Source organism: Hemicordylus capensis, chromosome 1, assembly GCF_027244095.1.
Source record: "Hemicordylus capensis ecotype Gifberg chromosome 1, rHemCap1.1.pri, whole genome shotgun sequence".
NCBI classification, from domain to species: domain Eukaryota; kingdom Metazoa; phylum Chordata; class Lepidosauria; order Squamata; family Cordylidae; genus Hemicordylus; species Hemicordylus capensis.
The window spans coordinates 333,161,327-333,179,032 of NC_069657.1; the positions used below are offsets into that span (position 1 = coordinate 333,161,327).

The 17,706-nt window shown below is 46.9% G+C and overlaps 1 protein-coding gene across 3 annotated transcripts in view; it reads right to left on the reverse strand.

Annotated features, from left to right (window-relative positions):
- The window catches only part of CDK19 (cyclin dependent kinase 19), a 185,653-nt gene extending 168,379 nt beyond the window's left edge, over positions 1-17,274 (reverse strand). The window contains exon 1 of one of the 3 annotated variants that reach the window (XR_008317905.1): positions 16,625-17,274. Coding sequence is in view for 1 of the 3 variants with exons in the window: in XM_053303258.1 (XP_053159233.1) it covers positions 16,625-16,752 (128 nt within the window). In the remaining 2 variants the exon portion in view is untranslated. Of the gene's footprint in view, positions 1-16,200; positions 16,317-16,624 lie in introns of those variants that run through there. The other 2 variants (XM_053303258.1, XM_053303347.1) reach the window with 2 other exon arrangements.
- Positions 17,275-17,706: the final 432 nt, after the last annotated feature.

Consider the following 17,706-nt stretch of genomic DNA (forward strand, 5'->3'; position numbering starts at 1 on the left):
GGGCTCTGGTCGTCTCCCTCAAAGCAAAGGCGCTTGTTTGATTCAGCCTTCCACTTGGCGCCATTTGGTTGCTTTCGCTTTTGATTTCCAGCCGGCCACCAGAATCAACAGGCGCTCCCTTAAAAGTACGTTGTGCCCTTTCAGACGCTGGAGGGACTCACTCAGGCCGGCGCCTCTATTTCTGGCGTCCACTGCGCCTGGACCTCTTGGGGGCTTTGGCTAAGTGCCGCCCCAAGGTCCCCGTCCCCATTGTCTGAGCCACGGCTGCAGTCGAGGGGAAAGCTGAAGCAGTCATGCTGGACTAAGGCGCGGCAACAACAAGAGCTGAGAGAACACGTGCGCAGCTGAGAAGCCTGAGCCTCCCTGAAAGAGCTCCTCTGAGAGAGCAAACTCCCGCTGACCAGGACCCCTCCAAACAAATGCAAATACTTTAGTAAGTAGCCAATCATGTCGAATGCAAGCTAAAAGGATTAACTTGAGTAGGAAATCTTGTCTGAATGTTTGTTTGTTGGCTCCAAATAGAGGCAGCTCCCTTCTCCACCCTTAAAGAGCAAAGCGGAGAGGAAGGGGGGAGGGGGAGGGAAACCACCAGGCAGGCGCAGACCGAAGAGTTGTGACTCCTGTTTCCCTCAATAGCCAGAGGCTGGTCATTAAGGAGAATAAATAAAACAAACTGAAGAAAGGGCTTAACTGCATGAGCTCTCTCCTAAAACGTCCTATCCCGAGCAAGACAGAACTGGAACTGGGGTTAGGACGGAGGAGGCTACGCCCACAAACAAGTCACGTGGTCCAGTTCTGTCTCGAGCATGCTCAGTTCACTACCCATCCTGAGGATCTCCTACTCAAGGGGAAAAGGCCTTGTGCCTGATCCAGCAAGGCTGTTCTTATGTTCTTATGCATCTGTCTCCTTTATAGAATCTTAAGTTATATTTGACACAGAGGCTTACCTACTAGCGTTAGCCCAATCTTATTTCCAAAAAGCATTATTTGCTTGAGGTATGGTTGACAAACGCAAACAAAAATCCTTCCACGGCCTCTCCCATTGTCTCATCAGACTGTTAGTATAGCTTCAATGAGGTTTTTCAACATTGCCACTGGTTTCTTCTAAAAATTGTTATTTTTGGAAGTTAAGAGACTAGGGGGAGATTTTTCCTGTAAAAATAATTAATAAAAACTGGGCAAAGAGGCACCTTTTAACGTGGTGATTCTCTTTCTTGAGCAGGGGGAGAGTAACTGGCCCTATCCACCCCCAGCACAGTACCTCCAGTGACTGTTGCTGGTGTCTATCTTATGTTTCTTTTTAGATTGTGAGCCCTTTGGGGACAGGGTTCCATCTTATTTGTTTGTTCTTTCTCTGTGTAAACCGCCCTGAGCCATTTTTGGAATGGCGGTATAGAAATCGAATTAATAATAATAATAATAAATTCAGCCATCCCAAGTCCTTGGGAAGTCTTGATAAAACAAACCAGTCAATAACACCTGTCGAAATGTGTAAATAAATAATAATAACAAGCCGAGCCCCACACAGAGCATCTGTGCGCTCTTTGGGGCAGGCTACCTCTCTCTCCCCCTTGCCTCAGTCTCCGGCCAGGCCAAGTGCAGCCGCCATCGTGGCCGGGCCTGCCACTACCTTGCATCCGGGCCTGCCGCCGCCTCCGCAGCCACGCCTGACCCACCGCCACACCGGACCTGCCGCCTCATCTCGCCTCCGCAGCTGCCCAGCCATAGCCCACTCTTGCCGCCGCGGCTTGGCCCACCACTGCCGCCATGCTGGGCCCACTGCCTCGTCTCACCTCCGCGGCTGCCCGGCAAGCCAATTCTCCCGCCGCCTGGCCTGGCCTGCTGCCGCCGCAGCCTGACCCACTACTGCCACCGCGCCGGGCCCGCCACCTTGCCTCCGCAGCCTCCCAGCCAGCCAATTCTCCTGGGTGCACCAGCCAATCAGGCAGCTCCACCACCCAGCCAATCAGGCACATTCTATGGCACACCCAGGAGAAATAAATATATAGATAATAATAATAAAAATACCAACATATCCTTTTTGCTTTTATTGAAGGAAAGCTATCTACCGTTAAGTTTCCTCAAAAGGGTAATGTTATCATTAATGCTCCTAGAATTAGGTCATCAGTCCAGTAGTTTGCAGAGCTCTTCACCAAGATCACTAAGCACCCTGAGAAGAAAAGAATATTCACAACCAAAAATTTCTTTAACTGTGCAACATTACACTGGATATCAGCCACCCCCTTTTTCCCCCCCACACAATTCCTGCTTGCAAATAACAAATCACAAAAATAAACTTTGGTGTGAAGCAGGCTGTACATGAAGACAGTCCACAGCCATTTCTGCACTTAAAATAAAATTTCCTTAAACCACCAAGTGTGTGAGAGAGTGCATATGTTTTATTGACTATTCCAAAAAAATAATTTGTACCTAAAGCTTTATATTTTCTTTAGTATAATAGTTAAACTGTTTTAACTATTCAATTATCCCCCCCAATAAAATATTTCAGTTCAACTACTTGGCTACTTGAAAAACATTTGATACACAGCATGGATAATTAATATGGTATGGAGGGGGTGCTACTAAATCAATTAGTCAAACAACAGGCCAATCTTTTTAGGGTATCAAAAAAAAATTGCTTAGAAAAATGCAAGCAAGGGGAGATTTGCATGGATAATTTTCCAGAAAAATTCTATGAATACTATAGTTCCAATTCAAAATTTTCCAGAAAACCCCCATCTCTGATCACAAGACAAAAAGTTCTTACTGTAGCGCTAAGAACATGGGGAGGTGTGGCTGCTAAAAGGTTGCACAGATTATTAGCAGACACAATCAAGACACTTGCAATGTGTGATAGCAGCCCATGTTTAAGCTCCTAAATGTTTGTAATTTACATAGCTGACCGACTTGTCTTATTGGTCTAAATGTTTCTATCAGAATGTTAGGATAGTTTAAGTAGCTTACAGATGCAACCCTCCTCAATGGCCTCTCAGCTCTATTGATTCAGTGTAACTGCTGACTTAGGAAGGTCAAATTTAGTTGGCTGTCTCAGCCAGAACACTTCAAACATGAGTATGCAAAGTTGGCTCTATAATAATAATTTTAAAAGTTTATTTAATCAATATACCTGACAGTATTTCAGATCACAAACACAACACAAAAGGCCTGCTGCTACGACCAGGCATGTATGGAATGAAAACGTAGTTCCTGTTTCAGGCTCCTCTTTGTCTCTGTAACAATTAAGGAACTGGGAACTACAAGAACAAAACTGATCATCATGCATTACAGGCATTCATCAGCTTCAACATAAAGCTATTATTTAGGCTGTTGAATGAGTACTATTTATTTAAATATGTATTAGATTTTTATACTGCATAACCCATATAGCTCTAGACACTTCACATGAATAAAAACAAAATTAAAAACCCATTAAAACAATTAAAAAGTAAAACAATTTAAAGCCATTTAAAGGTAACTGAGGTCCAAGCTTTAAAAAATTTTCTTTAGGGCTCTTTTAAAGGCTGCTGTTGATCAATCTTAAACCCTGGAGATATATAGGGAGCACATTCCTCAGTCCAGTAAGGACTACAAAGAAGGCCTAATCCCATATTGTTGCTAGGCGAGCTGGCAGCAGCTGGAGACAGACCTCTCTCAATGACCTTAAAGTGTGGTGGGGAACACACTGAAGGCAGCACTCTCCCAGGTAACCCAGTCCTAAGCCAATAGGGCTTTAAAGTTAACAACCAGTAGTTTGTATTTTACCAGGAAATATATCGGCGGAGAGAAATGCACCTAGGTAATTTTGAAGCCTGGACCTAAAGGTCTTTGGAGGCCCCTCCCCGCCACACAAGTTAAGCATCACCCCTCTACACCAGGCCTGCTCAATGTAGGGCCCCCCCAGCTGTTTTTTTTTACTACAATAAACAATAGCCAGGGATTTTGGGAGTTGTAGGCCAACATAAGCAAGAGTGTGGAAGCTGAGCAGCCTTGCTCTACGCACACGCGCACGTGCACACGTGCACGCACACACACACACACAGAGCCCGTAATAAATGCAGTATTTTTACCATGTGCGTTCTTGAGTGTGTTCTCAACTTACAGATACAATACATTCAAAATAGAATTGCTTCTTTGCTGTACATATTTTATTTTTATTTATTATATTTATATGCTGCTTGATGTGTGTAACTCTAGGCGGTGTACACAATTAACAATATGACAAATAGAGCAAATGCAGTTAAAACAATTCATGGGATAAAAACAGTTTTAAATGAATTTCAGTTAAAAGCCTGCGAAAACAGGTGTGTTTTGAGGGTGTTCTAAAAGCAAACAGAAATGGAGATGCTCTTATTTTGACATGTTCCAAAGCTCAGGGGCAGCCACAGAGAAAGCCCAGTCCTGAGTCTCCCCCAAATGAGCCGATGACAAACATAACCAGACCTCTCCAGATGATCTTAATAGGCGACAGCATTCATGACAAAGAAGATGCTCTCTTAAATACCCTGGGCACAAGCCACTGAAGACTTTATAGTTAATAACCAGCATTTTTGCCCAGAAACATATCGACAGCCAGTGCATTTCTTTTTATATCAGTATTATACAGTCCCTTCAGGTTGTCCCAGAGACCAGTCTGGCTGCCGCATTCTGTACCAATTGTCGTTTCCAGACTACATACTAAGGCAGACACACATAGAGTGCAGTACAGTAGTCAAGCCTAGCATATGCACCACTGTTTTAAGGTCATTTACCTCTAGAAAGGGGCATAGCTGACATATCAGCCGAAGCTGATAAAAAGCGCTCCTGGCCACTGCTTCAACCTGAAAACCAGAGAGATTTTTGGAAGCAGGAGCTCTCCCAAGCTATGTACCTGATCTTTCGGAAGGAGGGTAACCCCATCCAAAACAGGCAGATCTAAACCATCTCTTGGATCTCAACCCCCCCGTCAGTACCTCTGTCCTATTTGAATTCAACTTCAGTTTGTTATCCCTCATCCAGCCCATTACCACCAGGCATTTAAGTACGTTATGCCATTTCCCAATTAGATTGATATAGAAAAATAGATCTGGGTGTTATCAGCATATTGATAACACCCTGCAACAAACCAACTGGTGATCTCTCCCAGCAGTTTCACATAGATGTTAAAGAGCATTGGAGACAGTATGGAGCCTTGAGGAACTCTTCACTTTAGTTTTTGCTTTGTAGAACAGCAGTTTCCTATCGACACCATCTGGAATCTACCAGAGAGGTAGGAATGGAACCACTGTAAAACAGTGCCACCCAATCCCAACTCCCTCAGGTGACCCAGAAAGGATACCATGGTTGACGCTATTGACATTGAAGTCATCCAACAACAACAGCATGGTTAACGTTAACTCTAACACCAACTCTGCAACCAGCTCCACTAGAGGAAACATATTAGACTCATATACTTGCTGTATTCTTTTGCATTTAAGGCCTAATTTATTCATGCCATGTGGCAAGCTTTCCACACATTTCTCTTTCCATTTAAATTCACTTACCACATGCACTGATCTATTTACATGCAATATTATCATGACAGTGATCAGCGGCCCAGACATGTATGGAAATAGATTGTATGGAAATGGACCACTGCAAATTGTAAGTGCATTTAAATGTGACTGGACACATATGGAAAGCTTACATGAGTAAGAACATTCAACGTGACCCATTTCCTATATAAATTGGGCCAAAGATTAGCTCCAACAGAAATTGACCAGATCAAAGAGATATGCCAATGGCCCTAACTTCCACAGAGCATGGTCTGTTGCAGCAAACACAAAGAATCTTATGGCACCATGAAGTCTGTCATATTATTTTAGTATAAGCTTTCATGAGCTAGAGCTCAATAGCTATGCCAACACACAGTAAAGGAAAAGCTACTACATCTGAAACTTAGTTTTCTACTGTACTCAAAGAAAGCAATTATCTTAAATACAATTTTTCACAGTCAATGTAAAATGCCTCATTTCACACTATTTATTGAAGCTTTGGAATATAAAGGGGGAAATGCATATATATCAGATTATGAAAAATATATCAATTATTAATGCATTTACTCTTCTGACAAGCAGGAAGATAGAATCACTTCTCTCAGTTTGCATAGGTTATTCTACAGTTTAAGGATGTTGAAACAATCTATAAGAATTGTTCACATGGAGTTTAGCTACAGTAGTGCCTTGGTACCATGTTGATTGGCCAACTATAAATTATACATCAGCTGGGTTTCTATGGAGTTTCAGCAGGCAACAGTGCTAGAGGTCTCCTTCCACCAATAATATTCCCATAATAAAAACTTTGCCACAGATTTTTTTAATGTTCAGAAACTAGTCAGAGACTTCCCCCCAAGAATCACTACCGCAACTTAACTTTTTCTTTCCAACCCCCCAACCCCTTTCTCTTTTCCTTCTTTTTTTGCTTTGGCTTCTCTTTCCTAAATGACTTGGTTAAATTATTCAAAATTAAATTGTTCAAAGTGACATATACTAAGCTAGGTATGGTTCTCAAGCAAAGAAATATGCTGGCAAACAATGAAATACTTCTAGATATCCAGTAGGGATATGCATGAACATGTTCAGGAAGCCGGGGGAGGGGGTGCTTTAAGGCGCAGGGAGGGTGCTCTTACTTCCCCTGCCACATCACACACCCTCACACCGCTTTCCCCAAAATTGCTGCCACGGGGCTACAGTGTACCTCCTTGAAGCCCCAGTCAGCGTCAGCTGACACACATGCTCAAACGCCTGACATCTGAACCAGTTCAGCAGTCCATAGAAGTACTGCCAAACTGGTTCATGCACATCCCATTTTATTTATTTATTATTTCTCTAGGAACCTTTTGATAAAAAGTGGTATATAAATCGTTGTTGTTGTTGTCCCTAATAACCAGTGTCAAAAGTAAAAAGCAATGCCATTTAACCCAGTGCGATTCAAATAAGTCTTATTTTAAATATTCAAGTAAGCTTTGCAGCTATGATATAGCTGTGTACTTGCTATTTTAATCATTTTTCATCTACGTTCTTGTAATTCATCCATTTTTCTATAATATCAAAACACAAAACATCTTGTGTAAGAATTTATTGAATGTCTAATGGTATCATCAATGCAGTTTAACTTGATTGATACGACTCATTTCATTTGAAACAAAACCAACTTTCTATTACCATTCATCCCTTTCTCCATTTTAAAGAGTAAAATAAATGCACATCTGTAACTTTTAAATTATCCCTGAAATAACCTGTAAAGGACCTTTAAGCTTAAATAACAATTTGGATCTTTAAGCTAAAACAACTCTTCGTGAGTCTGATTTATATTGCCAGTTAAGTTTTATTGCCTTTTATGAATTGCCTACCTATTTTTCATTTGCTGTACCCCAATAATTTCCTGTACTTTTCTGGGTGTGGTGCCTGTTTTCCAAAAGGCTGCTCCCAGCAGCACATGGCAACAGCATGCACATGGCCACGGTGTATGTGGCAGGGATTTAGAGGGCCTGATGCATCCCCATTGGGTCAAAAGATCAGCTGACCACATGAAAGCTAGAGTTTAGCTGACTGTGCTCAGTCTAGCATTGGCGCCTATTACCACTTGGAGTCTAATTTGCATGTCTTACTAAGGAATATGGGTAGCACAAGAACTATGGCATCAGGATTTTCAGAGTGCTAGATGCCCTGATATGATACATATATTTCAGTGCCTTACACTTTTCATGGGTACGTTTTTTGCTTGGGAAGAACTGGGTTAGGCACGGATAGCTGGAAGCAAAACCCATTACTAATTGTACCCAAATTCAGAGCTCAGCTTATAGAGAAAGGCTTTCAGTTCTGAGTTCACCCCTCTCACTAGTTTTCAGTGGCTTCAGCTATATTCTGGAACTCCTTTCTCCTCAAAATCCATCTATTTCAGAATTACCTTTCAGTGCAAGGAACAATACAAGATCATTTGATGTAGAAAGGAATGAGCAACAGCATGTTTTTTAACACACTACTTTTATACATCTATATATTTAATTCTCTAAACTAATCCCATGCGTGGCAGCTCTCGCAAGAGTTTGCGAACAGCAGCCAGATAGCTATGGATATGGGCAAGAAAATGGCGGCAGCAGCTGGCCGGCCAGCAGGGAAAGAATGGTGGTGAATGGCCGCCACCAGGCAGAGAAAGCGGCCAGCGGTCAGGTGGCAGAGAAAGCAGCGTACTCCCTCTCCAGCCTGCCTGCTAGCCAAAATGAAGGATGGCCTGGCTGCCAGGAAAAGCGCTGGGGACAAGAAGCGGCAGGGAGAAAGGGGACTGGGGATGGGGGGGGGGAGAACAAAATGAGGCTGGGGGGAGAGACAGGGAGAACTAGGGGCACAGATGCTCTGCACCAGGTCAGCTAGTGTTTGTTAGGCTTGTGCCCGAAGCGTTTCGGCGGCCATTGAAAAGGCCGCCGAAACGTTTCGGGTGTGGGGGCGGATTCGGCGATTTGGCGCCGGCGGGGGTAGGGCTTTAAGGGCAGGGGAGAGTGTACTCACACACCCCCGCCGCGTTTCCCCCGCCGGCACTCTCCGAATTTTAAGCCCCTCGGGGCGGCAGCATTCCTCCCTGCCGCCCCGTTCCCCCCATCAGCCGGAAGTAGCCAGAAGTACTGAGCGCGCGCTCGTCGTGCGCGCGCCCACCCCCCGTGCGCACGGGCACACGCGCGCTCGGGACTTCCGGCCACTTCTGGCCGACGGGGGGAACGGGGCAGCAGGGAGGAACGCTGCCGCCCCAAGGGGCTTAAAATTCGGAGAGCGCCAGCGGGGGAAACGTGGTGGGGGAGGTGAGTATACTCTCCCCCGCCCTTAAAGCCCTACCCCCGCCGGCACAGATAATTTTTCGTGCACATCCCTAGTGTTTGTTTGTTTTTAAGTTTACTTGCCTTTTTAGAGAAATAATGCTTTAGAAGTCTAAATAAATATATAAAATTCAAGTCAAGTTTTAAATACAAAATCATGATACACAAATTAAGTGGGAGGCAAACTAGGTGAAATGACCACTATGCTAGCCAAATCTGATGTCAGTATCCCAAACGGTGTCAAAAGATATATTTTAGATTTAAGTTAATCTGTCACTGGCCAGAGTCATCAACTTGTAATTTATGATTCAATACATCTTAAATTTATAAATCAAATATAACTGGTAACATACAAAACTCTCTGAGGATGGGGCAACCAGCAGGGAACACTCCCGCCTGCCGCTCCATTATTCTGTTCTGCTAGTTGTGGAGAGATGCACAGAACTTAACCTTAAAAACACATTCACCCTCTGCCCGCTGCTGCATTCCGCTGCCCCGCTCCTGCCCACCGCTTGCCCCAGCCCTCGGAAATCCAGCATTCCTTGCCAGCTGCCCCGGCCTCAGCCCCCAGGACTCAAATGGCCTCCATGCACGTGCAGTTAGGCCTCCAGGCCTCCTTGCAGTTAAACCGATCATTTTTGGGATGTTAAGTGGATGATAAGGAGGAGGAGTTTTTCTCTTAATTTTTTATTTTAAAAAAATGCACTTTGATTCTCCACCACACACCTTTTGATCCTTCACAACAACCCCATCAGTGTGGAGGATGAGAGAGAAAGGGGATGGGGGTGGAAGGGGGTAGTGGGGAGAAGAGGAGATGGGGCAGGCTTGATGAGAGGGAAAGAGAAATAAAGAGGAAAAAGAGATGGGGCAGGCTAGAGAAGAGGAATGGAGGGAAGAGAGAACGATTGGCAACATTTCCCAAACTTTAAATTACTTGCATGTGGAAGGAGCACTGACACGAGAGAGAGAGAGAGAAAAGGAAAGAAAGAAGATGGAGCTGCAGGCTTTGCGAGAGCGGGGCAGGGGGGAAGGTTCAAGGCTTTATGAGAGGGAGAAAGAGAAAGAAGGAAAGAGGATGGAGCAGGCTTGTTTAAATGAAAGAAAGCAGGGATGCAGTCTCAAGGGGGAGAGGGTTGTCAATGAGAGGTGTAGTTGGGGCGAGGGAAAAATCAGAGTTGGGTATTTTCCCCCTTCACTTCGGGGCTCCCCCACCCCTCTCTCCTCCCCCTGCCCGCTCGCCTTTCTGGCAGCTACAGCTGCCTTTAGCTCCCGAGCCCTCCTTGGGGCTGGCTTTCCCCTGCCCACCCACCTCTCCAGCAGCTACGGCTACCTTTAGCTCCTGAGCTCTCCACAGGGCTCGCTTTCCCTCCTGCAGCCGACTTCTCTCTCTACTGATCTCTGAGCATCTCCACTCCTGCCGGGGGCAGGCGCTTCCTGGAAATGAGGGTGCTTTCTGAGCAGGAGCCAAGGTGCTTGGAGATCAGTAGAGAGAGAAGTCGGCTGCAAGAGCGAAAGCAAGCCCTGTGGAGAGCTCAGGAGCTAAAGGCAGCCTTAGCTGCCAGCGAGGCAGGCGGGTGGTGGGAAGAGAACCCCGAGGCGGACTCAGGAGCTAAAGGCAGCCATATGTCAGAGAAGCGGACGGGCGGGGCGTTTTTCTTGCTCCTCAGAGCAGCCACGGCTTGCTACTGGTGTGGAGCTTCTTCTCACCACTTCTCCTTGTCTCCTCCTCCTCCGTTCCTTCAAGTTGTGGTTGTTGTTGTTGTCTTTTGCAATGCCTCCCACTGGCACCACCGACTTCGCTGCTGCCTAGCTTCCCACGCCTCAGCCTGCCTGCTACTCCTGTTGCTCATGGCGCACACAAAGCAGGAAGGCAAGTGGCTGCCGACCAACCCCACCTGAACCCCTCCTGGACCAGAAGCGACAGGGTGCTCAGGCAGAGCTGGTCAATTTTTGCCTTTTGAAGGCAGGGAAAGGCCCCTCCCATTGTGTCCTTGCCACACTAAGGCCACCGGCCATCACGCGACCTGCCTGAGCGGGCGGCTGCAAATCAGGCAGGCGGCGCGGGGTGTGCGTGCCCTACCCTGCCATGCGCCAAAGACTGGCCTCCTGGGAGACCCCTTGAGGCAGTCGGGCGGGGAGACAACTGTCTCCCCTTGCCTAATGAATGGTACACCCCTGGTTATAATGCCGTTATACACATTTTATTTATTTATTTATTGTTAAATGTATATACCACCTTTCATTAAAACAATCCCAAGGTGGTTTACGCAGAATTAAAAACAAAAATTATAGAAATGACACAATTAAAATAGTAAGCTAAGAATATAAAACACATCTGATTAAAATTTTAAAACACAAGTGTAAAAACAGTACAAAGATACAAAGAAGTAGCAGCAGAGACAATCATATAAAAGCCTAGGTGAAAATCAAAGATTTCACATGCTTTCTAAAAGCCGTGATGGAGACCGAGGATAGGATAGCCACTGGGAGAGCATTCCAGAGTCTGGCGGCAGCAACAGAGAAGGCCCTGTCCCGTGTGCACGGCAACCGAGCCTCCCTCTTTGTCTGCACCCGGAACAGAGCCCCCTCAGATGACCTCGTCAAGCAGGCAGCAACCCTTGGGAGCAGGCGGTCTCTCAAGTATCCTGGGCCCAAACCATTAAGGGCTTTAAAGATCAAAACCAGCACCTTGAATTGGACCCGGAAACACACTGGTAACCAGTGCAACTCTTTCAAAATGGGTGTGATGTGATCCCAGTGGGCAGCACCAGATAAAATTCTAGCTGCATTTTGCACTAGCTGAAGTTTCCGAATAATCTTCAAGGGCAGCCCCGCATACATTACAGTAATCCAGCCATGACATGACTAAGGCATGGGTAACTGTGGCCAGATCTGCCTTCTTGAGAAAGGGGCGCAGCTGGTGCACTAGCCGAAGCCGTGCAAAGGCACACCTGGCCACCACCTCCACCTGAGCCTCCAGAAGGAGCGCTGGGTCCAGTAATACCCCCAAGCTGTGTACTTGCTCCTTCAAGGGGAGTGCAACCCCATCCAAAAATGGTAAAATCTCCTCATCCCGATTGGCTCTCCTGCTGACCAACATTACCTCCCTCTTGTCCAGATTCAATTTCAGTTTATTAACCCACATCCAACCCATCATGGCCTCCAGTCCCCGATTCGGGACATCCACTGCCTCCCTAGGATCAGTTGACAAGGAGTGTCATCAACATATTGCTGACAACTCAGTCCAAGTCCCTGGATGAACTCTCTCAGCGACTTCATGTAGATGTTAAACAGCATGGGGGACAAGACTGAACTCCACAGGACCCCACAGGCCAATGGCCATGGAGCCGAGCAGTAGTCCCCCAGCACCACCTTCTGGACCCTCCCCGCAAGAGAGGACCGGAACCATTCCAACACAGTACCTCCGAAGGCAGTCCAGAAGGAAACCATGGTCAATGATATCAAACGCTGCCGAGAAGTCCAGCAGAACCAACAGGGACGCACTCCCCCTGTCTAGTTCCCGGCGTAGGTCATCCACTAAAGCGACCAAGGCAGTTTCAGTTCCATATCTGGGGCGGAAGCCAGACTGAAAAGGGTACAGATAATCCTTATCATCCAAGACTCTCTGCAGCTGGGATGCCACTACACGCTCTATCACCTTGCCCAAAAAGGGCCGGTTAGAGACCGGTCTATAGTTGTCTGGGTTGGAGGGATCAAGGGAGGGCTTTTTTAATAATGGTCTTACCACCACCTCCTTGAGGCACGATGGCATCCTGCCCTCCCTTAATGAAGCATTAATAATCACCTCCAACCATCTGCCTGTACCTTCTCTGGCAGCTTTTATTAACCATGAAGGGCAAGGGTCAAGAGCACACAATGTTGCCCGCACACTGCGCAGGATCTTGTCCACATCTTCAGGCTGCACCAACTGAAAGGAATCCAACACAACAGGACCAGATGTTACCAGAGGCACGTCTGCTGGAACTGCCAAAACTCTGGAGTGCAAATCAGCACGGATGTGAGCAACTTTATTCGTAAAGTGACATGCAAACTGATCACAGTGGGCTGTAGATTATTCCTCCCCCATTACCTGGGGGGATGTGTGCAGCAATATCTTTGCTACACAAAACAGCTCTGCTAGTCTGCACTGAGCACATGCAATGGAGAAAACGCATTTCTTCACCACCCCCACTGCCACGGAGTAGTCCCTAAAATGGTCTCTAGCCAGGGGCGGAGCCACCATTGTGCCAATGGGTTCAAAGAACCTGGGCCGCGCCCAATCAGGGGCCATGCCTCACGGCCCCGACACACACACCTGCGTCTGATGTCAGACGCAGGCAGGGTGGATTTGATTTAAATCAAACTGGTTTAAATCACGATTTAAATCATGATTTAAATCACTAGCAGGGTGGATAAAAATCAAAAAAATCCGATTTAAATCAAAAAAATCCGATTTAAATAAAAAAAATCCAACTTTTTTTATTTAAATTGGATTTTTTTGATTTTTATCCACCCTGCTAGTGATTTAAATCGTGATTTAAATCAGTTTGATTTAAATCAAATCCACCCTGGACGCAGGCATGCTGGTTTAGCTCCCGAGTGGGGGCCGTGTGGCCGCTTCGGGAGCCAAAGGCAGGGAAAAGCTGCTCCTGGTTACACTGCAAACGCAGTGCCAACCTAAGTAGCTCCTGAAGCGGCCACGTGGTCCCTTCAAGAGTTAAAAGGCTGGCACTGCTAACTCAGTGCCAGCCTTAGTTTAGCTCCCGAAGGGGCTGCCTCAAGGCTCCATTCAGAAGCCAGACCACACACCCTGCGTCTGATGTCAGACACGTGGGGCGGGGTCAGCGGGGCCGCAGCTGCACACAGGCCACTGGCGGTCAGGTTTCGCGCCTGGCTCTAGCCCGTGTTCAGTCGGATTTGGTACGACTCTCCCTCCAGCATCGTTCCAGCTGTCGCCCGAGTTGTTTCATCACCCTAAGCTCCGAGAAAAACCAAGGAGCTGAACAGGCTCCACCAGGGCGGAGAAGGCGTTTAGGAGCAACCGTGTCAACAGCCCAGGCCGTCTCTCCATTCCAGAGATCAACCAGAGCCTCGACAGGGTCACCAGCTCTGGACACTGGAAATTCCCTGAGGGCTGACTGGAAACCAAGCGGATCCACAAGCCTCCAGGGGCAGACCATTCTAATCGGTCCACCACCCCTGCAGATGGAGCAGTCAAACTAAACCCCACCAGATGATGATCTGTCCATGACAAGGGAGTTGTCTCAAACTCCCCCACCTCCAGATCACTTATTCCCTGGTAAGCAAAAACCAGACCCAGAGTATGTCCTGCCATGTGGGTAGGGCCCGATACCAACTGAGACAGGCCCATGGTTTCCATGGAGGCTATGAAATCCTGAGCCGCACCCACTAGGGGGGCCTCAGTGTGGACACTGAAATCCCCCAAAACAATAAGCTTGGGGGAGCCCAAGGTCACCTCTGAGACCACCCCTGCCAGCTCAGGTAGGGAGACTGAAGTGCAGTGGGGTGGTCTGTACACCAGCAGAATCCCCAGCCTATCTCGGAGGCCCACCCTCAAGGACAAACACTCAAAATTCTGAGATTGCCTGACTAGGCACCTGAAAATGGGAAAGATCTTTTCACACAGCACATAATTAATTTATGGAATTCTCTGCCACAGGATGTGGTGATGGCCACTAGCTTGGATGGCTTTAAAGAGGGCTTATACAAAGTCGTGGAGATCAGGTCTATCAATGGCTACAAGTCTGGGGGCTATAGGCCATCTCCAGCCTCAGCGGCAAGATGCCTCTAAATACCAGTTCCAGGGGAGCAACACCAAGAGAGAAGGCAAACCCTCACCTCTTGCCTATGGGCTTCTCAGGGTTATCTGGTGGGCCACTCAGTGAAACAGGATGCTGGACTGGATGGGCCTTGGGCCTGATCCAGCAGGGTTGTTCTTAATCCTGATTATGTATATCTTTTTTAACCTACTGCTTTTCCAAGAAGGATATTCCCATCTACTTGTGCTGCAAAACTTATTTGATTATCTTTGTCAATAACATGACTAAAAATGCAATTTATATTTTTTTTACAAATAACATTTATTCACACGGCAGACACTCTATAAAAGAAACCCATAGTAATAGAAAGCCATTCTTTCCTTTTATATTAGCGGTATCAATTCACCCAATATATTACACCAACATGCCTTTATCAAATGAGATTGTTGCTATAGTTTTTACTAGTTGGTCTAGAACCAATAATGACTGTCTGCACAGGAAGACTATCCAGAGCTGTGAATTAAGGTCTATTCTTAAAATCAATTAGATAAGCAGACCAATTATGTGAATTTGCTCCAAAAGTAATTCCAATGTGTTCAATAGAGATTATCCCAAGTAAGTGATCTCAGGATTGCAGACATATTATTGAGTAATTGTTTACATTTTGTATGTCTGTGTTTATTACATCATTAAAACTGCTGGCCAATATCCAGATTAAGTTACTCATGAGTAGTAACTAACTTAAGTGGGGATACTCCTAAGTAGTTTGGTCTAGAAGTTAGCTACTGAATTTATCAGACAATATAACATCACAGAAACGTTAGGTTTCTTTTTCAAAGAGGATGCAAAACATAAAACCCAGTTAATAGCATGCTGACAGGGAGCCTCAGAGCATCAGCCTATGTTTCTAGTGTTTCTATTTGCCAAATTCTTAGAAAATTCTTTTTCCAGAGTACACTTTAAAGGCAAAAACAGAAGACTTCCCCTAAGGTGTGTGTGTGTGTGTGTGTGTGTGTGTGTGTGTGTGTGTGTGTTAAAAATGAGAGAACATTACAATAAATTTGTAGATCCAGAATATTTCTGAAGAACATCTAGTGAAATAATTTGTGCTGAATCAGATTCCTCTATATCTAAACATTCACCCACATAAGAGAATACAGCCTATTATTATCATCCAAACTGATAACATCTGTAGTACACTAGAACTACTTGTAAAACAAGAAGTAAAAAATTATTCTCAGCCATTTTTTCTGGTTCCCCACCACCACCACCGCCCCCGCCCGCCTTAAAGAGCCAGCAGCTAATTTAGATCGGGAAACAAATTCTTTCCCAACCCCACCTATGTTGACCAGTTGACCTACCCATCAAACAATCCAACCAGGAAAGTGTTCTTAGAGCTTTAGCGCATTTCCACGCTGCCTATGATCCCACATCAAAAAATCTCATCATCATCCCCAGAATCTCTGAAAGAGAAAGCGACAAGCTCTGGCTTTTGTTAGGGACTCGAAGAAAGCAAAAGTTAGATGTTCTAGTGTGTAGAGCTCTAATTCGCGCGACAGCCGAAACTTGGCCGAATGGGCTCATTCTTTCATATACCTCACAGGTCAAGAGAAACCACAACTTGACCCTACGCCAGTAGACAGATGAGCGGGGAGCGAAAGAGAGAAAGAGCCCCGAGCCCCTCAGAGCCACACGCCTCTCGATCGCAAGCCACAGGCTCCGTACGCTCCAACCCACCTTCACACCGTGCAGGCACCGGGCGGGGAGGGGCTCGTGAGCGCGGGACCAAGTTTGCTCCCGCCCCCAACCACCTCCAGCCGACAAGCGGGGGTGGGGCTCAAGAAATAAAGCCCGCCGTCGCTTTGACAGACAGCAATCCGCCGAGAACAGCGGAACTGAAAAGTTCAGGCAGCGCCAGCACCTCTTTCTGCATGCCGTCGCATTTTGGCTCTGCTGAGCCGCCTCTTCCCCTTCATCCCCCCCGCCCCCCATCTCTTGAAGAGGTTCCATTGCCTCTTACCCGTCCTTGCGCCGCGCTTTGTAGACGTGCCCGTAGGTGCCTCTCCCGACTTTGCAGCCCTCGTACTCGAACAGATCCTCCACCCGTTCGCGCTCGGCCGCCAGCTTGGATTTGAACTCGTAGTCCATGTCTCTCACCCATGGAACGGGAGACTGAAGGATGGAGTGGGGGAGGTAGAGAGCGCGAAGCGGCGGCTGTAACAGCGGCCGTACAAGCCTCAGACGCAGAGACACGGGGACGCCGCACTGGGCACCATTTCCTTGTTTTGGATTTTGGGGGGGAGTTCGCTCCGCCGCCACCCGCTTCAACTAGGGCTTCCAATAGCTAAGGACGCAAGGGATTCTGGGTCTAGTAGTATTGGAGAAAGCGCGGACTGAGAGACTTCCAGGGAAGGATAGGGCTGCAAGAACTACACTTCCCAGCGTCGTTTACAACAACCCAGCTCGCTTGCGCGTGCGCACTAGGCAACACTCTCCGGGAATCGGGGAGCGGGTGCTGGGAAGTTGCTGACTCTTCACGTTGCCGGGCAGTAGCAGAAGATTTAGAGATTTTACAGAAAGAAGAGCCTGATATGCAGCCTGGGTGGTGGTGGTTGGGGGGGAAATAAATATGAATCACAATATGCTGTTTCCACTCAGAAGAAAAATAGAATACTGAGCAAGGTTGAGCGAGAGCCCCGCGCTGTAGCTTGTTTATCTCCTGAACTGTCATTCAGGTGGAAGCCCCACCCTCCAGTCATTTTCTCGTCATGATTGGCCAGAGTTAGTCCCGCCTCTGGGTTCCACACGATCGTTGCGACCAAAGCGCCGAAACTGAAACGCTGGCCTCTTTGTCAATCTGTTCAAAGGGTGGAGTCCTTAGGGCTGAATATGGGAGAAGGAGCGCTGTTTCTTCTGCTGCTGAAGCGGCTGTTTCTCGCCCTACCCCCCACCCCATAACGGGCTTCGTTTTTCCCGCCCTCTACCCTCCCCTAACACATTGCTAATAGGTTTGGCCATGTGCCTGCCACTCATTCTTGATTCCGCCTCTCCTGGCTCCTCTTGCTTGTTTGATGTTATGCGTAGCGCTGGTTCGCAACGCGG